At 41.0% G+C, this 26389-nt stretch overlaps 1 protein-coding gene across 1 annotated transcript in view; it reads left to right on the top strand.

Moving 5' to 3' along the window:
- Window positions 1-26389, top strand: part of LAMA5 (laminin subunit alpha 5) — a 118863-nt gene that overhangs the window by 7687 nt on the left and 84787 nt on the right. The window contains exon 2 of the mRNA XM_051976700.1: window positions 5001-5153. Within this exon, the coding sequence (XP_051832660.1) occupies window positions 5001-5153 (153 nt within the window). The remainder of the gene's footprint in view (window positions 1-5000; window positions 5154-26389) is intronic.

The raw sequence follows: 26389 nt of genomic DNA, 5'->3' as shown, positions 1-26389 counted from the left end.
CTTGGGGAATGTGCAGGGGCTGGAAGGGGAGGAGGGAGGCAGCTGAGAATGGTGGGAAGAAGTCTGAGGGTGGGGAAGGGGGTGCAGCCGGAAGACGTCAGACTTATCTGACATTATTGGAATTTAATGCATATATCCCCAAATTTTCCTCAACATCCATTAATTGGAGGAGAGGAGGAGGGAATTCTTTTGTCCTCACTCTTTATTTGATCCTTATAGTACTCTATGTGGTAGACAGAATAGGAATTATTCCCATTTTATACATGGGAAAATCCAATACAAAGGTAAAGGACCTCATGAAGCCAGTCAGAAGAACTAGAACCCAAATCTCCTGGTCCCCATTCCAGTATTCTTTCTTCTAGATTCCAGCTGGAAACGGAGGCATTTGTTATCCCAGATGAGACATTTTGAACTCTTGACTTTTGCTTTGGCCACTTGTGGCGAAAGCCATTATTTTTTGGCTATCATTCCTTTTGGTTTTTTTCTTGGCTCCTCTTTACATTGGTGGTGGCCCATGAATCTCCTCAACCTTATCCATCCTTTAAGGCAAAGCTTAAATTAGTCCCATCTTGCTTAATTATTTCAGTATCCAATGATCTCTCTTATCTATTACTTGTTAATATCAAACAGTTGATTTACATGTATGAATTCTGTCTCCCCAGGTGGAGAGGGGAGATTTTTATTTCCTTCAACTGCCCCAGATACATTTGTACATAGTAAAGTTTGAACAATTGATGGGCAATACTTGGTTTTTGTTTTTTTTTTAATTTTTATTTAATAATTACTTTATATTGACAGAATCCATGCCAGGGTAATTTTTTTTTTTTTTACAACATTATCCTTTGCACTCGTTTCTGTTCCAATTTTTTTTCCCCTCCCTCCACCCCCTCCCCTAGATGGCAAGCAGTCCTTTATATGTTTGATATGTTGCAGTATATCCTAGATACAATATATGTTTGCAGAACCGAACAGTTCTCTTGTTGCATAGGGAGAATTGGATTCAGAAGGTATAAATAACCTGGGAAGAAAAACAAAAATGCAGATAGTTCACATTCGTTTCCCAGTGTTCTTTCTTTGGGTGTAGCTGCTTTTGTCCGTCATTTATCAATTGAAACTCAGTTAGGTCTCTTTGTCAAAGAAATCCCCTTCCATCAAAATATGTCCTCATACAATATCGTTGTTGAAGTGTATAATGCTCATTTCACTTAGCATCAGTTCATGTAAGTCACGCCAGTCCTCTCTGTATTCATCCTGCTGGTCATTTCTTACAGAACAATAATATTCCATAACATTCATATACCACAGTTTACCCAGCCATTCTCCAATTGATGGGCATCCATTCATTTTCCAGTTTCTAGCCACTACAAATAGGGCTGCTACAAACATTTTGGCACATACATGTCGATGGGCAATACTTTGAACAATGGGGAAAACATTTTCCTTCAGTCACCTTTAACACAGTGTGGCAGCAACGGTTGGGGGTGGGATAGGGAAGGAAGGTAGAAAGGATTTTTACAACCTGATCTGGGCCTTCTAAGTACTTGATTGACGGGGTTTGTTTAATCTGAATTTCCAGTCCTTCTGGCTCTGGTTCCCTCTGAATATCTGCCTCTCCTTTTCAGGGGTCTGGTTTCTTCAGAGAGGGAAGGGGAGAAATTTGGATATTTTTTTTCCTCTCTGTGGCCCCGATTGCCTAAGAATTCAAGAGATAGACACAAGAGTCAGAGGAAGCTGCTGTCCCCAGATCTGGAGCATACCTATGGTTATTTGTTTTACTTCTCTTTCTCAAAACATCTTATTTGTACTGTTTGTGGGAGTAGGCCAGGCCTAGGTTCTTCTAGGGGAGGGCTTCCTAAACTTTTTTCCACTTGAGACCCCTTTTTGCCTGAAAATTTTTACATGACCCCAGGTGTGTATATATGTATGTGTGTGGGTATGTATATGTTTGTATGTATAATAGATATACAAATTCAACATTTACTGATAATAAATCATAATTTCACCACCCTTCCCATTGAGTTACAAGACCCCAAATGGGGTTTCAAACAACAGTTTAAGAAGCTGGGCTCAAGAGGTGATCTGATTCCCTGGTCTTACTCTCAGAATCCTAACTGGTAAACCAAGACTTTATCCTCCCTGGACTTCTGAGAATCGTTGCATGGTTGTCCCTTTTCAGGGAAGACTTGAGTACTTGGGATTGTTGCCCTGAAAATGTGGAGGACAGATGATGTTTTTGCAGGAAATCTTTATATCTGGAGAGCCAGCTAAGCTTCTAGACTGTGAGGGCTAAGTTGTAGACCAATCATACATTGTCCTATTTTGTTCTTTCACAGCTTCATAAAGAATCAGGGATTCTTAACCTATTATCTGCTTGGATAGGGAAAAAAATTACATCTTTATTTTCACCATCTTCTAACTGAAATATAGCATTTCCTTCAGTTATGAATGTAGGCAGAAAATCTGTTCTGAGAAGTCTATACACTTCACCAGATGCCAAAGATGTCCAGGATACAAGAAAGATGTAGAACTTCTGAGCTAGACTGTCAGCCAGTCAGCAGTTATTAAATGCCTACTATGTGCCAAACTTTGTGCTAAATGCTAAGGATACATGGAAAGACTGCAGTGCTGTCCCTATGCCTTCAAGGAGCTCTGAGCTCCCTGAAGGAAGAGCCATCTCTTCAGTGAATCTTCATATCCTCATCTGTAAAATGATCCAAAAGGACTCTTGGGGGAAGGAGAGGAGAGGCAAATCTGCCTCTCCTTGTTCCCCTACCAGTAAATCTGCACTTGTAACAAGGATTAAAAAAAAGTTCAGTAAAAGTAATCCACAAATGTAACGAGAACCCCGTGATCCCTGCCCCATCACCAAAAGATTGAGGTGATTTTTCTTATGTCTTCTTCAAATTTGTTCATTACAATTATATCATGTTGTTTCTAGACTTTTGGGATCCTTTCCAGCACTAACTATTCCATTTCTGACAGGTTCATTATTTTTCTTTTGTTTTTCCTGTGTTTCTTTTCTTGGGGCTGATCTCACAGTAGGTACTTAGTAAGTATTACCCCAGTATGTTGATTAGCTTATAGCTGAAATCCTCTAAGAGCTGCTTTTCTCTAACCTCTCAGACTGAGACCAGGCACTTGATGGTCTCTCCAGTCCCCCACCCCTCTGCTTAGTGACTGGTATAGCATGGGACTCTGAATGCTTGATGTTCTCCCCTTGCTGGGCCCCATACATATTGTAGATTTTTGCCAGATAAGGGGGAGATTATCAACCACAATCATAGTACAGCAGTGGCAAAGTACAGGGAAAACAAGACTTTCCTTTAGCCTCTTCCAAGAGGTTTTTTTGTTTGTTTGTTTGAGATTGTAACATCTTAATTCTTGTTTCTCTGGAAACCATAATCCTCACTCCCTTTGCTTTAGGAGAGAGCTTTATTGCTCCCGCAGCAAGGAAGTTTTAAAGGCTGATTGAAGATTAGGAACTTGATGGATATTAATACTAGTTTTATCCCCCTTAGTAAACAGTATCTTCTTAGTTCCCCACAGAACCATTTTCTTCTCTTTTAAGAAGTTACTATTCTTGGGTTGTAAGGATTCAGGCTTAGCTTTCCATGCATAGAGTTGAAGGAAGTGAGATAAAGACTCTGAGAAGGTAATTATTTGCCCATTTCCTGAGCATCAGCATTAACTACCACTGGAGAACGTCCAGTGAATGTCCCATATAACCTGCTTTTGAGTCTTGGGGTTCTTGACCCAGGGTCCCTGGCGTGGTGAGTGAATCCAATCACTTGAAGGATAAGTTTTCATGAAGTGACTGTGCCTGCACTTTTGTTTCTGGCAATAATTAATGATTGACTTTTGGTATCACCTGGCCAGTGCATCTGAAACTGAACCAGAATTCTGGTCTTGTAGAAATCACAGAATAACAAAGCTAGAAGTGACCATCTCACCAAACCCTTTCATTTTACAGATGGGGAGAGAGAAGGGAAATGATATGCTCGGGGTAGCACAGGGAGACCACATAACTGAGAGGTCCAGATTCTGATCTCAGTGTCCTTTCCAAATAAACCATCCTGAGCTCCTTTATCTCTACACTTGTATTTATGCTGCTGAAGGTATTTTTTCCCAGCTGGGTGGATGTTTATCAGCAGTAAAGTGGGCAGCCTTTGGGCTTTTTGTCCCTTGGACCATGAACCAAAAACATTTATGGGAAACTATTGTGATCAACATATTAAGTGAAAATTAACTCTAGGGAATTTATTTGGCATTGTGACAAATGTGCAGTCAGTCAACAAGTCCTAAATTCCCAAATTCCACGTGCCAGGTTTTGTGGTTAGCTATGTTATTTAGAAATTAAGAAAAAATGCCATAATCCCAGCCCTCAATATGCCCAAATTCTAATTAGGACTAGGATTTTCTTTATCTTTTTTTTGCTGTTGTTAAAGACCTGGTTAAACCTATAGACCCCATGATAATTATAATAGTATTTATATCATTCTTTTAAAGATTATAAATTGGTGGGGGTGAATGTTGGAAACTATCTTTGCATGTATTTTAAAAATAAAAAGCAATTAAAAAAAAAAGATTGCAACTTGCTGTGAATGTTATCTCAATTGACCTGTGAGGTTATTATCCCTATTTTATAGTTGAAGAGACTATTATTTTCAGAATTATGTTTTTAAATGCAGTTACCTTTTCTGTAAAATGGAAACCATAATACTTATTCTACTAACTCAAAGGAGTATTGTAAGACACAATTTTTTGGTAAGCTTTAGAGCAAGTCATTATCTTTATTGTCTATCTTGCTTACTTCACTGAGTTCCTATGGGAAAGGTCAGTTCCTAAAGTTAGAATGGACACAGGGACCTGTTTTGGGTACTTGGAGAGCCATTCAGAACTTTTAGGGTAGGAAGGGTATTTGATGGTGGGGGGAGCTGTGTGCTGCTCAGGAATCAGATTCCCTTTTCTGGTTTCCCACTGACCCTTGTCCTCATCCCTAGGGTCAATACTGCGATATCTGCACATCAGCCAACATCAACAAGGCTCACCCCATCTCCAATGCAGTGGATGGAACAGAACGATGGTGGCAGAGCCCTCCACTCTCCCGGGGTTTGGAGTATAGTGAAGTCAATGTCACCCTCGACCTGGGCCAGGTAAGACTAAGGGCATCTCCTCTCCCTGGGGCCAGGGCTGATTGGCACAAAGCCACCTTCTTCCCCAACCTCCTCCCAAATTTCCCATAGCTTCCGTGGGGTTTTGTCACTTGATTATGGCTTTGCAGCCTGGGAGTTGTTTTTTCCTGCTCCTGTAGCAGCACTCTCTCCTCTTGCTCCCATTTCCTTGTGTTGAGCATGGCTTGAGTCCCTGCTCAGCCTACTGATGTGATCAGCAACCATGGCCAGCTGGGTTGGCTGGGGTGAAGAGCTGCCCTGTCCCAGTAATCCCTTCTCTGGCATGGGAAGCCTGTCAGCAGGGCAGGTGCTAGCCTTCCCTCCTCCCCTCTCTGAGGTACGAAGGCAGCTGTCCTGAAGCTGTTGGGACTGAGTGGGGAGCGCTTGGCTGGAGCTTTGGGGACAGTGCTGCACGTCCCCCCACCATGTGGGTGAAGGGGAGGGCAGCTGACTGGGAGAGGCCTTCACTGAATGAGGACGGAGGACTTGGCTGAGGGCCCTGGGTACAGAGCCTGCTGTCACCACCAAAGAAGGGCCCACCCTTTCACCTCCATCTGATCACTGGCCTTTCCCTTATCATGACTCTCATGGGTTCTTCTGGCATAGACTTGGCCATGGGCTTTCTGGAAACTGGATGAGACCCCAGGGAAATGACCAGGGGAAGTAGATGGAATGCAAGAGGGGGGAAAAGGGGAGAGGGGTCAGCCTGGGGCAATTGGCAAGACAGAGGCGGAAATTCCAGAGATACCTGTGTGTGAGGGAATCAGGTGAGCCCATTCTGAGTAGCTGGGGCACAGGCAGCAAACTTATCAAGGCCTCTGGGAGTCAAGTTCTTTCCTACAAATACGTCTGGGTTTCATTGTCTTGATTCTGTCTCCCTTGGGCGGTTGTTCTGGTAAAATTTAGAAGGATCATCTGGTAAATAACAGGGCTGCCCCAGATAGGAGGCCCCCAATGAGGCCATTGCCCATCCTGCTTTTAACTTTAAGATAGTGTGGGGAGGACTGTTTTCTCTCCAGTTTTTCCTGCACAGGCTGATTGATTGATCTTCCTAAAGTATTCCTCTGAATATGTCCTTCCTTTGCTCAAAAAATCTCTGAATGGCTCCCCATTGCTTACAAGATCAAGTCTGGACCTTCATCTTGACATTGAAGTATCTTCACAGTCTGGCCCTGTGTTATATACCATTAACATATGATTACCCTTTCTCCTATCAGATTGTCAGATCCCTAACTGTAGGACAAAACTGGCTAGATGATCAGTAGGCACTAACCTGTTGAGAGACAGCATGTTAGAATTAAAAGATTCCATCTGAAGGTAGTTGAGTCAGGAAGGATTGGGAATCAAAAAACAACAAAAGTTCTAGTCCTGGTTTTGCCTTTCTTATTGTATAATCTTGAGCAAGTTGTTCCTTCTTTGGGCTTTATGTCCTCTGGTTAAAAATTCTTTTATAATGGGGAAAGAAAGACACATGGTTTGTACTTTGGGGCTTCCCTTTTCTCCTCTGTGAAATAAGGAGTCTGAATTAGATGACCTTAATAAGGCTCCTTTTTGTCCTGATGTGAATTGATCAATAGCAAAGAAATATACTTCCTTCGTCAAGTCTCCTCGCTTCTTCCTGTCCATGGACTGTCCTGTCTGTTTCCTTTCACTAGCTATTCCCTCTACCCATGGGTATGTGTCCATTCATATTGAATGATTCATTTTTTCCTTCTCCTGCCCTAGATTCTGCTCCTGGCCCAAATTGGTAAGAAAGGGAGAAAATAGTTTCAAGCCTTGACAAGAGAATTGGGATGGAAGGGAGGGTGGAGTGAGAGCTCCAGCTACTTTGTTTAGAAAAGGGTTGAGGAAAGAAAGGAGAGGAATGCAAACTTGGGAAAGAGAAGATACATACTTGAGTAACAAGTAGTGTGTAGTGTGTGTGTGTGTGTGTGTGTGTGTGTGTGTGTGTTGTATATTGTGTATATATGTATGTATGTCCCTGATGTGGAAGAGTGTGAGAAAGATGTGTAATCTTGATGTTTGAATCAAAGGACTATGTTAGATTAAATGTCAAGGTCCCTTTGAGACCTTCTAATTCAATTATCATTTTCCAGTGTGGAAACTGAGGTACAGTGTTTAAGTTAGTCACACAAGCAGTAAGTAGCAGAGTTGTCTTAGGTTGTTGTGAGATTCAAATGTTTATGGAAAGTGCTTTGCAAATTTGAAGTCATATACAAATGGTACATAAATGCCAACTAATATAAATACCAATCAAATCAATGAGGACTTATTGGACCTAACTGTGTTCAAGACACTGTACTTGGCTCTGGAGGCAAAAATTTTAAAAAGCAATTATTGCCCTTAAGAGAGATATAACCTGTGAACAGAAAAATAAATATAAGGTCATTTTAGGAGGAAGTGACGCTGACATCCAAGTTGGGATCAGCAAAGACTTCCCTTGAGGAGATGGCTCCTTAGCTGAGCCTTGAAGGAAACTAGGAATTCTATGCATGCATCCGGAGGTGATTTGTATACCTGCATGTATGTGCTAGGGATCTAGTTTCTGGGTGACCACAGGTCAGATCTGTAGTTTACACCTTGAAAGATTTCATTGAGAGGCAGAAAATAACAAGGATTGGTCATGCTAGCCATACATGCTTGCTTAATAAGGGCCAGCCCTCGAGAGGATCAGCATTGAGGGAGATATTTATGCTTTCCTCTTTTTTCTTTATTTAACTCCATGTGTGAGTGTGGCAGTAAATAATAAAGGGATCTTGTATCTCTTGTGGTTCCTTGGCATTTCTATGTGAGCTCCAACTTTCAACAGGATTATTTGCTGGAATATGTAGCATCCATCCATACTCCCTTGCCTAGGGAGTTCTGGGATCTGTAGGGAACCTTGAGCGCCTGGGAACATCCTGATTGCAAGATTAACATATTGATTGGGCAATGAAAATGTTTATCAAATTCTTACAATGTGACATCCTTGTGTTGGACTGTGCTTTGGGGAATACAGGAGACATGGATTTCTTCCCTGAGAGAACTGTAATAGGGAAACAAGTTTAAAACCCAGGGAGCTAAAAATGATATAGGTCAGAATAGAATGTGTAGAAGGCAGGTGCTGTAAGAAATCAGAGAAGGGTGAGTTTTGCGTATGCAAGCTGGGTTAGGCAAAGGCTTGGCCTTGATGGTTTTGACAGCCAGAATCTGCTGTTGAATTGGTGAGGCTCAGTACCAGAGTCCTTGTGTGTACTTATCCAGATTTGCATACTGACATTGCTCGACAACTTACTTTCCTCCAGATTTTGCTTAAGATCTGATATAATTTTTCTGTCTGAGCTAAAAGTTTCTGTTGAACTTCTGGCTTTTGGGGGTGTTCTGTTTTAATTTTTTTTTTTTTTTTAAGAATAGGCCTTTCTTTTTAGGGAGGAAAGGGTGGAAATCTCCATTTAGGAAAGTTTTATGGCTCTGTATAGTATAGAATTTCACAGCCAGATTCTGTCCTAATAAAGTCATCAGATTCTTCCCCTGCCATCCTCACTCACAGTAGACCCTCAAATGGATCTTTTATTCTTCATTGCTTAGAGGAAAGAGAGATTCTTTTTTTTTTTTTAATATTTTATTTATTTTTTGTTTTTTTAAAATTTTTATTTAATAATTACTTTATATTGACACTAGTTTCTGTTCCGATTTTTTTTTTCCCTCCCTCCCTCCACCCCCTCCCCTAGATGGCAAGCAGTCCTTTATATGTTGGATATGTTGCAGTATATCCTAGATACAATATATGTTTGCAGAACCGAACAGTTCTCTTGTTGCATAGGGAGAATTGGATTCAGAAGGTATAAATAACCCGGGAAGAAAAACAAAAATGCAGATAGTTCACATTCATTTCCCAGTGTTCTTTCTTTGGGTGTAGCTGCTTTTGTCCGTCATTTATCAATTAAAACTCAGGTCTCTATGTCAAAGAAATCCACTTCCATCAAAATATGTCCTCATACAATATCGTTGTTGAAGTGTATAATGATCTCCTGGTTCTGCTCATTTCACTTAGCATCAGTTCATGTAAGTCTCGCCAGTCCTCTCTGTATTCATCCTGCTGGTCATTTCTTACAGAACAATAATATTCCATAACATTCATATACCACAATTTACCCAGCCATTCTCCAATTGATGGGCATCCATTCATTTTCCAGTTTCTAGCCACTACAAACAGGGCTGCTACAAACATTTTGGCACATACAGGTCCCTTTCCCTTCTTTAGTATTTCTTTGGGATATAAGCCCAGTAGAAACACTGCTGGTTCAAAAGGTATGCACAATTTGATAATTTTTTGGGCATAATTCCAGATTGCTCTCCAGAATGGTTGGATTCGTTCACAACTCCACCAACAATGCATTAGTGTCCCAATTTTCCCGCATCCCCTCCAACATTCATCATTATTTTTTCCTGTCATCTTAGCCAATCTGACAGGTGTGTAGTGGTATCTCAGAGTTGTCGGAAAGAGAGATTCTTGTCTGTCTGTGAGTCAGTAGATGTTAGCCTACTGAGGGATAGATGGCTGGATGATATGACCTCTGAGGTTATTTTGATCAAGCATAGATCATTAGGTTTCAGAGATTTTTAATGATCTTGTTTCTCTAATGCTCAGACATAAATATAAATTATAGAAGAATTTTTTATTGTTGGCTTTGGAAGTCAGGGGATTAGAGGAATAGGAGAAGCATTATGGTATGGGAGACATAGGGGCAGGTAGGTGACACAGTAGATGGAGCGCTGGGCCTAAAGTCAGGAAAACCAGAGTTCAAATCCAGCTTCAGACACTGTTAAGCACCTATTGTGGGGCCCTAAGCCATGTCAGATGCTTTGGAAGACATAGAAGTTTATGTCACAGTCCCTGCTTTGCAGTATTCTTTTGAGGAAGACTTGTTTCTCCATTTAAAAGGAATTAAACATAATTCAAGGCATTTTATTCAGTGCCCAGAGTGGCTGAGAAAGCTTCCTGGAAGAGGTGGGACTTAGCTGAATAAGGAATTTTGGATGAAATTCGGCTAAAAGACAGTTAGGTGCAGGAGGGAGAGGTTCTCAGACTGGGGAGCAGTTTATCAAAGGTGTAGAAATATAAATGCTGTATTTTGGGAAATAGGGAAGAGGCTGGTTTGGCTGGATTGTTGGCCATATGAAAAAGGAGACAGTATGAAGAGAAGGTTGGGCTTAGGTTGTAGGGGGCTTTAAATGCCAAACTGATAAGGCCAAGGAGAGACTTTATAAGCATTTGCGAACCAATTGAGATTTTGGGGCTGGAAAGTGATTAGATTAATTTAGGCAGTATTCTGTAGAATAGCTCAGAATGGAATATTCTGAAGGTCAGGATATCAGTCTTATAGGAAAGAGCCTTAGATTTGGAATTAGAAGGATGGAATTCAAATCTAGGCCCTTATTTTTCCTCATCTTTAAAATGTGACTGTTAAGCTAGATGACCCGAAGGCCTTCTTTCCAGCTCCCAGGCTGATTTTTTCCAGCTCTGTGGCCTAAGAGGTCATGAGCAGGAGCTGAATTTGGATGGTAGTCATGAATCAGGAATGAAGTGGAGGGAGTGTGAGAGACACTGGGGGTAGCAGGAGCGGGTCTTGGTGACTGACTTAGATGTGCTGAAGATGTTTCTCCAAATCCTGGCTTGACAGCTTCTGTCCTGGGCTCAGTCAGAGGGAACTTTAGCTGAGTTGGTAGGTTATTGCTTCTCAATCCGGCAGGGCCGGGTTGGCCGGGAAAAGGAGGGAGGGAGGAAGCCTTGGCTGAATGCTTCACAATGGCCTGTCTCCATGGTGATCCCAGGGTGGCTAAAGCAGGTGGGCATGGAGCCACTGGAGTGGGGGAGGGGAGAAGGGAGAAGCTGGTAGAGCCAGACAAGGCCTGTCTCAGTCTTTCCTCTCGGAGCCCACCTTACTGATTTGCTGTGTAGCCCCAAGCAAGTCTTCCTTTCTATTTTCCCCCTCTTCTCCCCCACAATAAAGACTGACAGGATATTGGGAACTGTTACTTGAGAGACTTGTGTGGTAGAAGTAAGATTCATGGGTTTGAAAGAGTTCTGGCCTGGTGATAATAGATCAGGGATCTCACCTTGACTCAGCATCTAGTGTACTATGGGACATTAGGCAAGTCCCTGAGCCTCCATCTCCCATTCAGTAAAAAGAAGGGCTTGGATTAGATCAGGAATTCATGGACCCCTAACAGTCTGGCAAAGCCCATGGATCTTTTTTTCAGAATAATATTTTTAAATGCACAAAATATATTGGATAACTAAGGAAGCTAATTATATTGAAAGATGGTTATCAAAATATTTACAAACAAGTTTGAAGTCCCCAGGTTAACAAACAAACAAACAAACTTGGATTAAGTGATCTCTAAGGTGATTTGTAGTTCTTCCATTTTTGGATTAAATCCATGGTTAGATTTGAGAATTCAAAGGCTATTTTATACCAGAGTCCTTCAGAGAAGCTCTTTACCTCTGTTAATGGATGGAGCAGGCCTGCTTTCTGATTTGAAACAAGAGGAGCTTGCAGCCTCAGATGCTTGAATTTAGTTCAGAAAATCTAAACTGATGCCTCTTGTGTCCTTGGTCCAGGGTGAGAAGCAGGGACAGGGTAAATTAGAAAAAGATAGCTGTGTAATTAGAGGGACAATACAAAATGGGATATAATCCAGTGCCAGTGGTTATGGATAGCTAGTGCTGTGGGTGGTCAGGAAGCTGGGAGAAGTACTAGGGAACTGGGATGGAGAGTGGGGAGGCTGTTTGGAAGAGGTGTAGGAAATGAACCCTGGCCTTTAAAGATTGAGATGGGTTTAAAAAGATAAAACTGGAATAGGGTTTGGGTAGCTCAATACAGAAGGTGTTCCTGGTGGTGGTGGGATGGGGGCTATGGTTATAAAGGTAGATAAAGACAGAAATGAGCTTGGTATTGGCCAGGAATAATAAATAGCCACGGTGGGGGAAACAGAATTGGGGGAACATTAGGAAGTAAATTGAAGCAAGATTTTAGTGTCTTGAATTCCAAGCCTTGTGACTCTGAAAATTCTGACCTGGTTTTAGGGGTTTTGAAGAGGGCAGACCTGGGAGGTAGGTAATTTGGATGGGGAAAAGTGAGCATGACAAAAGCCTAGAATGAAGGGATAAAGTGGTTAGATAGAGAGGAGTCAAGAAAGCCAAGGACTTGGAGTTTTTCATGAGTTGAATGGGTGGAGACAAGGAGGCATGGGGGAGCTACCAGCAGGTAAACAGGAGCCTTCCTAGAAGGGAAATGTCTCAGTATGTTCTGGAAAGCCAGCTGGAAGCCAGTTTGGCAAACTATGCTAAGCAAGTTGTAACTAATTTTTACCTCCTTGGGTCACAGGATTTTTCACTCCTGGAGATGAAGTGGTTTCCTGAGATGGAGATTTCCAGAGGAAATTCTAACTTTGATCTCCTTTCTTTTTAGGAAAGGAAAACTCTTTTCCCCTTTCCCTTTCTTTCAAAATCAATTAAGTCTTTATCAGGTATTTTCTGTACTAACCTAGGGCTAGGTTCTGGGGAAAGTGGGAGAAGAGCTAAAATTTGAGCTTTGAGATTTGCAAAGTACTTTACATATTCTGTCTCTTTTGACCTTACAAAAATCTTATGAAGTAGGTGCTATCATTATTTCTTATTTTGCAAATGAAGAAACTGAGGCACAAAGAAATTAAATTATTTGCCCCCAGGGTCACACAGGTAAAAATGTCTGAGACAGATTTCAAATTCAGATCTACTGATTTTAAATCTGTCGCTATGCATTGTGCCACCTAGGTGCCTCAAAAGAGAAAACACTGTTCTTGTCCTTGGAGAGCTTAAATACAAGTTGGGAAAATGGGGCTCCCACATACAATAGTTAATAGAGAGTCATGGGCAGAGCTAACTGTATGGCAGTGAATAGTAATGTTATGGATATTTGAAACAGGGAAAAATCTAAGTGGGCTGGGCTAAGCAGGAAAGACTTCATAGAATGGGTTTTCGAACAGTCTTTTTCAAGGGTGAGGAGGGTTCTAACCTCTAGTTTTTCATTATCTCGAGCTATAAATTATGCCTGTTCTCCTAGGCTATTCCTTTCTTCCTCCCCCTACCTCCCACTTCCTAGAGAAGCTTGGGAACTGAATTTTCTCCCTGACTCATCTGAGACCACCTTCTCCCCCTACCTTGCCCATCCCCATTGAACCAACTTGTTGGTTTCCCTAGAAGGCAATCTGGCAGGCAGCTAGATATCTGGGTGGTGCCCTTGAGCCTTCTTTAGGGTAAAAGAGAGGCAGAGTTCCTAGCATTCTGATGGTTCCTGAGCACAGCCTTCATTGTCCTTCCTTCCTCACTTGGAGTATGAGGGAGGGAGAGGCAATGGGGGATGGGAGATTCCTACAGGATGTTGAAGCTCTCGGGCTGGGGAGGGGGAAGGGAAGGAGTGCCCACCTCAGGTGGCTTACTGCCAAAGCTCTTTGTTCTGTAAGCCTGAGAAGCGGATACCTGTAACGAAATGGGTACTGAGAGCCAGGAGTACTTCCTGCAGTGAGTGAGTGGTGGATGTGAGGAATGAGCTGATGGGGGTTGGGGCAGGACTTAGGCTGCTGTGGCTAGTAGAGAATAGGAGGGAGGTGGATAGAGGCAGCAGGTTCAGTCCTCCTCTCAAGAGATTCCCCTCCCCGCCCCCCCTACTCTTAGAGGAAGGGTAAGATAGAATATACCCTTAGAAAATGGGCACAGAAGGAAACACCTGCCAAGAAACTGCCTGATGAATCAATATACAAACTGTAGCCAAGGAAATATGAATAAATAGGGTTAATTATCATGGAAGGCTTAGGCTTCCTGGGAGAGGCAGAGACTGGGAGATGATAAGAATAAATCACATTTTTATAGCTTTACTCAGCACTTTGAAGTATTTTCCCATTCAGCAGCTCAGGAAGGTTGAGTTCAGAACCAGGATATACACATAATTTAGCTTTCACTCAGCAATTCTGCGTTTGATGCTATATGCTGAGTCTAGGACAGCATGTCTGGGGAGGTTTCATCGTCAGATAAAAACAGCTCCCAGGATCCATGAATTTGAGTCTTGATTCATGTAACTGGCATGTTTGTGTACTTGAGCCTATTACCTCTTCTGCAAACACTGGACCAGTATTGTCAAAGCCACCTCTCCCTCCTAGGCAGAACCTAACTTTTATGCCTTTGCAAAGTACTTTACATATTCCATCTCATTTGATCCTCATAAAAAATCTTATGAAATAGATGCTGTTGTTATCTCTTAGTTTACAGATGAAGAAACTAAGGCACAAAGAAGTTAAATGATTTGCTCCCATGATCACACAGGAAAAGTGTATGATATAGGATTCAAATTCAGATCTTATTGATTCTAAATCTGTCACTATCCATTTTGTCATGTAACTCCCTTTGTTGGACTGTAAACTTTGCTAGGCTATGGAAATTAATAGCATTCAAGACTAGAAAGGTCCTTAGGGATGATCTATAACTGTGATATCAAATTCAAATAGAAATGGAGGCCATTAATATGTACACAAGGATCACTATGGACCATGTAATGACAATTTTAAAATGTAGTTTTATCTATTTCATTATATTTTAAATGTATTTTCTTAGATACTTTGCAATATGTTTTTCTCTTGGTTTGCCCATTTTGGGGAGTGTGGTGGGCCCTGTGTTTGATATCTTTGATCTAGTTTAACTAATTATTTTACAAATAAGAAAGATAAATGACTGACCCAAAGTAATAAAAGGCAGAATCAGCATTTGAATTTGGCTCAGCTTAATCCAGTGTTCTTTGTACTATATTACTTTGTCACTCTTCAGAGGAAACTGTAATAAAGAATTACTTCTATGTAGCATTTTAAAAGTTTGAAAGTATTTTTTCCTGTCATCTTAATGGTTCTAGAAGGGTGAGGAAGGGGAAAAAAAGCCCCATTTTGCATATAAGGAAATAGAGTCTCAAAGCAACAAAGTGTATTTCTCAAAATCTTAGACAAGTTTAGGACCTCTTATTGATGGTCAAAGTTTGGAAGTGGAGGGAGGTATATGTACTTCATGCTTCCTTTGGCTTTCTGTTGGTGGGACATTGATTGGGTTGGGGAGGCAGACCACAGGGGAAGGAGACTTTGCTGATGATTCAGTGGGTGGTGTTTCCTGAGTCCCAGCATCCAGTATCCTAGAGTTTCTTTCCCATGGAAAAAGGCTTACTTTTACCTCATTTTAACTTCCCTTCTTTAGAGGTTTGAAGGAAAAGAAGATCTGCAAGATAGTAGATGTAGAAGAGCACTTCTTGTGATTGGATTTGAAAGTTTTGAACACAGAATTAAAGAGGTACTATACCTCCAAAGGAGCTCCCTTTATAACACTCAACTCCATCCCTCTTCCACTTGAAGACCTTCTCCTGCATTCTCAGCCCATGCTGCTTTTGGACAGCTCTATTATCTCACATAGTACTTCATATAGAGTGCATACTTCAGAAATTGAGAACATTTTCCCTTCCTTATAGTTGAAATCTTCCTCTCCACCTTCTTTTTAAGTGGTGTGCCTGGTTCTGTTGTTTGAGCAGAATAAATACAATAATTCTTCCACAGGAGAGTACTTCAAATACTTGAAAACCATCATCATGTCTCCTCAAAATACATAGTTATTAAAAAAAAAAAAAAACACGACTTTGAATACTCATAAATAAGATTTTTATCATTCCCAGTTTATTTATCCTGGTCTCTTCCTGGATGTACTCCCAGCTTGTCCAGCTTATTAAATTGCAGTATCTAGAGTTGAACATTATATACTGCTGATGTCCTCCGAACATGGACAGAATGTATTTGCACTCTTACATCTTTCATTGTGGCATTATGGCTATTTTTCTGTTAATGTGGCTGAAAATTATATATTGGGAGGGGGGTACCTTTCCTTCTACTCTACCCCTCCTAGCCCAGGGTTTCCTTAGAGGTAAATGTCAGTCTATTTAGGAAGCATGGGGCTTGGAACTGATACAGTCAATGACTTGAATAAAGGCTGTCTGAGACTGATTTCCTTCTGGGGAGTGGTCCTAGGCTTAGAAGGGGACCACTGGGAAAGGCTCCGGGGTGTAAAGTCTGACTTTTCCACTTCTCCTCTGCCATCCCAGGCAGCCAGTGCCTTTCCATTTGTCTTCCCTACCTCTGGTGTGGCCGGAAGGGCCTGGCTGTGACTCTTGTTTCCTGGGATGATGAATAGCCCTGCCTCTCTCTGATTAGCTCAGATCTTCCGCTGCAGGGAAAGTGGTGTTAATGGCCTCCTGGGAGACTGAGGTGCTGCTGGGAGGGCCAACTTTTTCCATGCTAAGTTACCTTCTAACAGTCAGTGACCTGTAACAACCTCAATTTACTTTTTAAAGGGGAAATTGTGTGACCTAAAGGATCCAACTCCCTCATCTGACATATCTCTATATCTGTGGATCAACTATAGATCATAATGTGCAGCATTGGGACACTGATGAAATAACAGGTTTGATTTAACAACAGACAAAAAAAATTCCTCTTTTAAAGGTCGTATCTAGCTGTAGTCTCATTAGTTCTTCACAGTGACCCTATGATAAATCGTCACACCTTCGCTTCCCACTTGGAAGGGCCTTTTTTGTTTTTTGTATCCTCACCTGGGCTTATATCTGACCTGATGCCACAGTTCTTCTGTGTGGTGTTCAGTTAAGCATTCACCAAGGAGATGCTGAAATCAGGTGTTTGTCTCTGTTGTTTATGGCACTATCCAAAGCAACCTCAGTGATTGGTAGGGGTCTTATCTAGCTGAAGTCAATAATTGTTAAGGCTCTTTCGAAACTTTGGTGTGCTATCTTTAGTTTGTGTGTTCATCTGCCAGTCCTGATCTTAAAAGACCATATTCTCTTATAGAAAGGTGTGTTTAGCGAAGCAACATTGAGTGAAGGGGAACCAGGAAATAGTGGAGAAATTCCAAAACTATAGCCTGCGAACCTGGATTCAAATTCTCCTGCCCCTGATCCTTAATATTTCTGTGACAGTCTCCCTGGACATCATTAAATGTTAATATATTGAAAGAGATGCATCTCTGAGGTCATTTCCAGTTCTAAGGCCATGATTATAGGCTTTCCATTTGACAGAAGAGAAGGACGTAGAAACTCAGGATTTGTCCAAAGTTGGGATGGAGGCTAGGTCTCAGGAGGAGTAATCCTACTACTCCTCTTGGCTGCAGGGATTGGGAAGCAGGAAGGGAGAAGAGAGGAGCTCTCTGGGAAAGAGAAATAGAAAGTAATAAGAGAAGGATGGGGCAGAATCTTTACTTCTTGTGGCACAAAATATTATTATGGATTAAAAACTATTGTTTTTTATTTGCCAACACAGGCATTTTTGAAACTTTGACGTGTTATCGTGACAGTGTTCACAAGATCTCACTTATATAGTGCTTTGCTAAGCCTTCCTTTCACATTGTCTCTCTAAGGAAGATAAGGAATCCTTTCAACAAAAAATGACTTCATAGGAGCATAAAGCTGGAAGAAATCTCAGAAACTGTTCTGATTCTCATTTTAAAGGTGAGAGAACAAGCTAAAAATAGTTAAATAATTTGCTCAATTTGAGAAAATGTTTGAGACAAAATATGAACTCAGGTGTTTTTAAAACTGCGAACCCAGTGTATTATCCTAAGGTTTTTTTTAAAACTGCAAACTCAGTGTATTATCCACTGTACAACCCAACTATATATATCATGGTCGTAAAACTATAATTTTAAACCAGGATTAAAATTCTAGTTTCTTGAATATAAATAAAGGTACTCTTTGGTCTATTAAGCTTTTCCTTAATAGGTGGTTGGTTTTGTTTGTTTTTTGAGAAGTGAAGTATAAGGGGGGATTGGGAATAGTGTTACACACTATTCCCAATGGATAATTTCCCAAAGGAAAATGAGAGTTGGTATGATCAGCTAACTGTGGGATAATAATAAATATTTTCTTCCCTCCTGGGAAACCCATCCATACTTCATGATGAAGCATTTTTCTAGTGAGGGGAAGAAATTACCTATTAAAGTAGAAAAAGTCTATTTCCTTTCCACTTTTAGCCTAGCTTGGATGTTTACACATTCCTCCAGATTTGGCCTTTGATAAGGAGATGGATGTCTGTTATCTTTGCTTTCCTACCTTCCCTATCAATAGCTTTTTACATAAAAGCTCTTGAGGCAACTAGATGGTGCAGTGGATAGAACACTGGCCTTGAAACAAGAGAATCTGAGTTCAAATTTGGATTCAGAAACTTAATACTGGCTGTGTGACCTGGAGCAAGCCACAATCCCAATTGCTTCGCAAAAATAAATAAGTAAAAACTCTCCTGCCTTTCTTTTTTCTTTTTTCTTCTTTCTCAGTGGAAAGAGGATGGTTGAAGTGGGATGGGATGGGGACCAAGTTGGTTGACCAAGTCGGCTGAGCTCCACTATACCATCCAGACTTCTCTTCCCTGAGCCTTCTTCTCCAAGGCTTTATGCACTCCTGTCAGGGCTTTTTCATACCTGAAACACCCTTCCCCATTTCTGTCTCTCCATATAACAAGTGACCCTAGCCAAAAAACTATCTTGGTTTTAAACTGAATTGAGAGGAATATTGTCCAGAAGGAAGCATGTACTTTAGCCTAATCTGAAATATTTTGTTCTATTCTGGACATCATACTTATGATCATACTTATGGAAGAACATGGGTGAATTGAAGCATGTTATATAGGAGGATCTGACAAAGCAATTGATGTTTAACCTAAAGAAAAGATATAATGCAAATGTGAAAGTTGTTCTCCATTATTGGAGAGCATGTGAAAGCATATATAAACAGCACTAGACTTGCCTTTCTTGTAACCTGAAGTACCAAGAAGGGATCAAGGAGGTGTAGGTTGTAGTGTGACAGACACTGACTCTCTTCCTCCTGACACAGGAACTTCCTAGCGATCAAAGATGGCCAAAGGGGGAATGAGCTATCCTCAGGGGCTGTGAGCTGTCCATTTCTGTAGATCTTAAAGCAGGCTCGATGATCACTTGGAGTTATTGTTGAGTTGATTCCTACCCAGGTAGGAAAGTGGTGAAGGTGATGATCTCTAAAGTACCTTTCAAATCTGAAATTGACTATCCCCGGAAAGCTCTTCCAGCCTTGCGTCCATCTCTCTGCTTTATCTGTAAGTGCACTGGCAGCACTTACCTGTACTCCTCAATGCAGCCCTTAGCTTATAGGACAAGGCAATGTAGGTGCTAACTTTCCACACGGGAGTCTTCTTGTCCCAAATGGACCGTGAACTGGGGAGCCAGCTTGGGAAGAGAGGAAGGGAAAAGCGGGATGGAGAGACGCGTAGAGCTGATGTGTGGCTTACATTGGAAAGTAGAAAGAGCGTTGCTCCGAGAATCAGGGGACCGGGGTTTGTATCTAGTTTTCACTCACCTGCCACTTTCCTGCCCTGGGCCTTGGTGCCCTCAGTTGAGCTGTTCTGGGCTGCAGAGAAGGCCAAAGGAGCTCTGGTCTTGCTTGAAAATATCCAATCTAGCTAGGGTGATAACCCCTGTACATGGTGCAACTTTAGAACATGAGTGCAGCATGACTGGCCCAGCACTGTGAGGCCGCTGAGGGAAGGAGGGAGGAATGGGAAGGCCCTTTTTAACCCACTAGCCGCTCCTCTGAGCAGCCTGGCTTCTCTGGCCAAACGTCCAGGGACTTGGGCCTTTTCTAACTCGAAAGGCTTCTTGGAGGTTCTGTGCTTTTTTATCCCTTTAATGCAAGCTTATTTCCTTTGGAGAATCTGAGAATCTGGATGTGAGCTCCGTCTAGTTCTCTGGCTTCTGATCCTTGTATTTAGAGAGCTTTGGGTCTCCCAAGATCCTGAGGGGCCAGTGTTGGCACTTGATGAGTATGAGACTGACTCTCCTGAGAGCTGGGTCATCTGAGGGGACAGACAGGAAGTTAGGGGATTTGGGGCTGACTAAGGGAGGGTTGGGTTACTGAAAGAGAGAAGACTCAACAGGTGCCCAGAGGTGGGGGATGGACACTCATTTCAGCTTTTTCTGTGGCCCTTGCAAGAATCTCACAAAAAGTAGGGATAAGAAGGAAAACTTAAGCTACCCTAGAGTTCATGTGAGGCTTCAGGAGGGAGTGTTAGGCTGGGTTCTCAGTTCTGTTGGGGAAGAACACGTTTACTGTTCTATAATACATTCAGATTTTCCAAGAACTTTTTTCATGGGAACATCTCTGTAAGAGAAGCCATGTAAGCAGGAGTATGCCCACAAATAATTAACAACCAGCTTTCCTAGAAAAAAAGCAAAGTCATGTACACATGGTGTACTTTTAATTGGCATTATTAACATTTCCTCCATTACTTTCTTAAGTCCAGTCAACAAAACAATAAATCAAGCCCTGTTTTGTAGCATTTAACAGTTTCCAAGGGGATAAATGCTCATGTTGGAAATTTAGCAATTGGCTCTCAAAGCTCAAGCTGACTCCAGCACACTTCTGAATATAAGTATTGGTCCCATTTTGCAGATGAGAGAATTAAAACTCAAGAAAGTGAAGTGACTTTTCCTGTAATCCTACAGCTAGGGAGTTGTTGGACTGAGATTCAAAAAAAAGTTTTCTGTATAGATCAAAGAGTTTACATTATAATAGAGGGAGGCAAGATATAAAGGGAAGCTGGAATGACAATTGGGAGGTGGAGAAATCTAGGGAGCAAGTTGAATTGCGAATAAACTGGAAACCTTCATGAAATAGCATACCTTCTAGTATTATAACTCTTCTTTATACTCTCCAGATCCTTGCTGTGCCATGTAAGCTTTTTTCTTTTTTTCTTAATGCATATTTAATAAATTAAAAGGCCTACTATGTGTTAGACACTGTGCTGAGTGCAGGGGATACAAAAAGAAGTAGAAGGCAGTCCCAGCCCCAGGCAGACAACAAGCAAACAAATATGTACAAACAAGCTAAATACAGGAGAAATAGGAAATAATTAAAATAGGGAAGATACTCAAATTAAGAAGGATTGGGAATGGTTTCCCATAGAAGAGGAGATTTCATTTGAGGTATGTTGGTGAGCTTAGATCTGAAGGCCATTAAAAGGTGATTGCAGTAGTTCAGACAAACAGGTGGTATTGAGGGTCTATACTAGGGTGCTGGCAGGAAAAAAGAGAATAGATGGGAAAAAGCTGTAGAAGTAAAATCAACCTGATATAGCAGTTAATTGGATATGAGATGTAAAGAAACGGGTCAAAGATAACCTTGAGGTTGTAAATAAATATTGGATCTTTGTGGAATGGGGATGCCATAGCAGAAATACTGAAGTCAGAAGGAGATTGGGAGAAAGGTGATTGTTATCTTCTAGCTCTCTTTTCATTCGAACCTGAGCTATTCTTCCAAGGCACCCTAAGGAGCATTTCTGAAGAAAGTGAGCTGTGTTCTTTGTCTGTGAACAACACATTGACTTTTACATACATTTGCTGTTCTTGCCCAGGCCCTCACCACTCACCTTTGGGACCATATGAACCCATGTGCCATTACACATCTCACGTCCCCCAGAATAACAGTTAATTCCCATCAACATTCCTGAGAAGAGCAGCTTCTTGGGCAAACTGGCCTTTCTGTTTGCAAGGGGAAAGGAAGAGTTGGAAGGGGATCTCTTTCCATGGCTTTCCCCTGGAGTAGAGGGGGACTTTCCTCACAGGCCACTTAAGCCCTTCCTGTTATGAGTTAAAACAACACGCAGCATGTATGAAAACAAATTCACACTGCTGTTGTTTTTAGCTGAGTTTAGGAGACTGATGTTTAATTCAGGAGAAAAAAATATTTTCTCAGATGTCTAAATGCTTGTGGACCCCACTTGGGCAAGACTAAACAGTTTGGACTTCCAGAAATGGAAAACCTCACAAAGATAAATTCAAAAATTCCTGGGGATCCAGGAACTTCCTCGGGTACCTTCCTTGCCTAACCCAGATTTTCGTAGCAATTTCTGACGGCCTTGCTCTTGGTCTCAAACTGATTTTCTTTGCATAGTGGCTATTAAAAAAAATTCTGAATTTAAACACAAAAGGTTATTTATTTATAAAGTATATAAAGGAAAAAGAAAATATCATAGCACTTCTTAAACATGCCACTGACCTCCATAGAAACTTGGGACCTATTGAAACAATGTTATCTTGGAGGTCCCTTCCCATTCCTTGTCCAGATGACCAGATAAGGTTCTTTTTTGGGTGGACCTGATTAATACTGGCCCAGACCATGGAGAAGATGTTGGTTATCCTCTCTGCTCACCCTCCATCCCCCTAGGTCACTCAGTCTTAGTTATATTCCATGTCCTGAAGGAGAATACTCTGAAAAAAAGTCACTGTTCTTCTTAATTTGCAAGGGTTATTTGAGTAGATGTCTTTGGGAGGCATTCTAGGTAACAAGTCTAGACTTTCTTTTTCTGTTTGCCTCTAATCACACAGCTATACAAGAACTGAGTTGGCAGTTAGAATCTGAGAGTTGAATGTAGGGAGGGTTTATAGTTATATGAAAAAAGTACTGTAATTCACTATCGATTAGAGAAATGCAAATTAAAACAACCCTGAGGTACTACTCCGCACCTCTCAGATTGGCTAAAATGAGGGGAAGGGATAATGATAAATGTTGAAAGAGATATGAGAAAACTGGGACACTGATACATTGTTGGTGGAGTTGTGGAATGATCCAACCATTCTGGAGAGCAATCTGGAACTCTGCCCAAAGGGCTTTCAAACTGTCCATACCCTTTGACATGGGGGTCCCTTTTCCCACATGTGCAAAAATGTTTGTAGCAGCTCTTTTTGTGGTAGCAAAGAATTGGAAAATGAGTGAATGCCCATCGACTGGGAAATGGATGAACAAGTTGTGTTACATGAGGATAATGGAATATTATTGTTCTTTAAAAAATGATGAACAAACTGATTATAGTAAGGCCTGGAAAGATTTTCATGAACTGATGCTGAGTGAAATAAGCAGAAATAGCAGCAAGAATGTGCAACGATCAACTATGAAAGACTTGGTTCTTCTCAGTGGTTCAATGTTCCAAAACAATCCCAATAGACTTTGGACAGAATATGCCACTTGCAACCAGAGAAAGAACTAAGGAGACTGAATATAAATCAACACATGCTATGTTCACGTCTTTTTTGTTTTTTTAATCTCTCCCATGGTTTTTCCTTTTGCTCTCATTTTTCTCTCCCAACATAATTCACAAAATAATGTGTATTAAAAGTAAACATTTTTTTTAAATTAAAAAAAGAGAGAGTAGGGAGGGAATAAAAAGTATGGGATTCAGCTGGACTTGGAGTCAGGAGACTGGATTTTAATTCAGTTCTGAAACTGAGTCTAAGTTGCTACCTCTACGAAGTGGGTATTATATACTTGTGCTACCCATCTCATGGAGGCATTATGAAAAAAGCACCTTGTAAACGTGAGAGAAATGTGGGACATTATTTTTACTTTGGGTTGATATTGCATTCTCCTCTGTAGCTTCCTTGCTAGGAAAAGGCTCTGGCCTTTGCTTGAACACATCCAGTAGCAGGCAGTTTAACGGGTCTATTATTCAGAAGTTGTTTTCCTTCCAATGAACCAAAATCTGTCTCCCCATAACTTCCATCCCTTGATCTATATTCTGCACTCTGGGAGCAGTGAGGCCTGTGGTAATATCACTGTGAAGTGTGACAGACATTCAGGGAAGTCTGCGGTGGAGGGAGGGGACTTCCAGTCCCCTGGTGGGGGAGTGGGAGGAAGAGATGGAGGTTCCAGGCTTGGGGTGTGGCGCCTGGGTCAGAATGTGACTTGGGACAGAGCGGGAATTATCTGGCTCCAGAGATGAGCTAACAATGCCTGCTGTGGGAAGAGGGGGGTGTGTGTAGGAGAGGCAGGAGAACTCCCAGGGATTTAATGGGATCTTCTTTATTACCATTTTATTCTACTGTAACAAGAAATTCCCTGGAGGTGAACAAAGGAAGGTTGGGCAGCCATGATTTCATAATCTAGACTTGAAATCTGGAAACAAGGAAACCAGATTTCCAGTGAGATGTGAGGGCCAATGAAGGACTAGGGGGCTCAGACTCACCCAGTTAAAAAACTTTCTCGTTTGATAATTGAGAAAACTTGTCCAAAGTCACACAACACATGAGTAGTACAGCTGCACTTGTAAATGTCACTGGAGATCAGGCATTCTTAACTTGGGGTCCATTAACTTCTTTTTGTTGTTTTTTTAAGATAATTATATTTCATTATAATAAGTCTGATCCCTCTTTCACATGCTAGCTCTGCAAAAGCTAGAACAGAACTAGCATACACCTTCCTCCCCACACTCTGTCTAATCTTGTGTCTGCATCTCTAACTTCTTCAGCCTCTCATCATGTAGCAGGATCTCAAGACCTTTCTGTAGTTTATATATCAATTAAATTAATTTTAAATTAAAATGCAATTGCTAGAATTGAATATGATTCTTCAGATATAATCAAGCCATGGCAAAGCACATCAGGACCCCATAACCCTGGGATGCTTTTTCTCAGGCACTTCTATTGATATAGCCTAAGATTACATGAGGTTTTTTTGCTGCCAGGCTGCATGGTTGACCTTATTAAGCTTGCAGAACTAAATGCCTTAGTTCCTTTCCACAGGAACCACCGTCTAACCTGCCTTCACTATTTTGTACTTAGGAAGTAAGTCTTTTTGGACATTAGTGTGTCGCTTTTAAGCTTCATTTTACTAGAGTTAGCTCACAATTCTAACCTGTCAAGGTCTTCTTGGATCCTCACTGTGTATGTCATCCCAGCTTTTTGTTATCTGAAAATTTGATAAGCATGCTGTTTATTGCTTCAATCAAATTATTAATTAAAAAAAAAGTTAAATAACAGAGGGCCAAAGACATTCCCTTAGTGCATTCTACTAGCAATCTTCTAAGTTCATGCAGAGTCAATAATTATTTATTAAGTACCTGCTATGTCCCAGGTACTGTGCTAAACTGGGAATACAAAGAAAGGCATAATATACTCCCTGCATCAAGGAGCTCACAATCTAATGGGGAAGAAGAGGCAAAAAGAAAAAAAAGTTGAAAATGGGGTGAGGAGATCAAGGAAAGGAGTAATAAAGTCCTGCAGCTAGGGTTGGAAGTAATCTGAGGAGGTATGAATTAGAGTTTATTTCATTTTACATAATTCTGAGCTTCTGGAGATCAAGAAGTCCAGGAGGTCTGAGAGGTGGGAACTGGTGAGCTCCCCGATGTCCATCCTCTCCAATCAGAGGAAAGGAAGGGCCCTCCAGGGATATGGGATGTTGACAAGTAGTGAGTGTCAGAATTGATTTCTTATAAAATGAAGAGTTTCTGGAAATCTTGAAATCCAGAGGGAAATAATATCAAACAGCTGACATCTGGCCTTTCAAACAGTTCTAAGATTACCTAATCATACTAATTTCTGTAAGAGAAGATACTGGAACTAAGTTTTGAAGGCACCAAGGTTTTTTTAAGAGTTGGAGGTGAGAAGGGAATCACAGTGCGTTCTCGGCCTGTCAAGGGACAGGGTAAAGGCAAAAAGAGAGATGGAATGTTGTTTGTGAGAAGCAGTAAAAAGACCAGTTTTGTCTGGATGGTAAAGTGCACATTACCTATTATTCCAACCCACATTACACAGGTAATGTATAATAAGCCTGAAAAGGGAGATTGTAGATTGTAAATTGACTGTAGAATTATTTGTGAATGCTTTTAAATACCCCTTTCTTGTGAAGAATAAAAAAATCTTCTTTTAAAATAATATGTAGGGCCTGAGCTATATAATATTTTCTGAGAGCTTTCCCATTCTTCAGGCTACTATCGAATAATTCATTGACTGTTAAAGTTTTCAGGGATAAATTAGTTACTTTAAGAAATGTAAAGGTGAGTCTACCATCTGGACTTGATTGAATTTGTCCATAATGAGAGGAATCGATTATATTAAAATCTAGTTGTCACTTGCTCACTTGCTGGTAATTTTTCAACATTGACCCTTGCAAAAACTTCTGTTTCAACTTTTCTTCTCCTTCCCTCCATCCCCTCCCCTAGATGGCAAGTAGTCCCATACATATTAAATATGTTAAAGTATATGCTAAATACACTATATGTATACATATTTATGTAGTTATCTTGTTTCACAAGAAAAATCGGATTTAGAAATAAGGTAAAAATAACTTGAGAAGAAAAAACAAAAA

This window comes from Antechinus flavipes, chromosome 2, assembly GCF_016432865.1.
Source record: "Antechinus flavipes isolate AdamAnt ecotype Samford, QLD, Australia chromosome 2, AdamAnt_v2, whole genome shotgun sequence".
NCBI lineage: Eukaryota > Metazoa > Chordata > Mammalia > Dasyuromorphia > Dasyuridae > Antechinus > Antechinus flavipes.
This window is presented reverse-complemented; position numbering and strand designations above follow the sequence as displayed.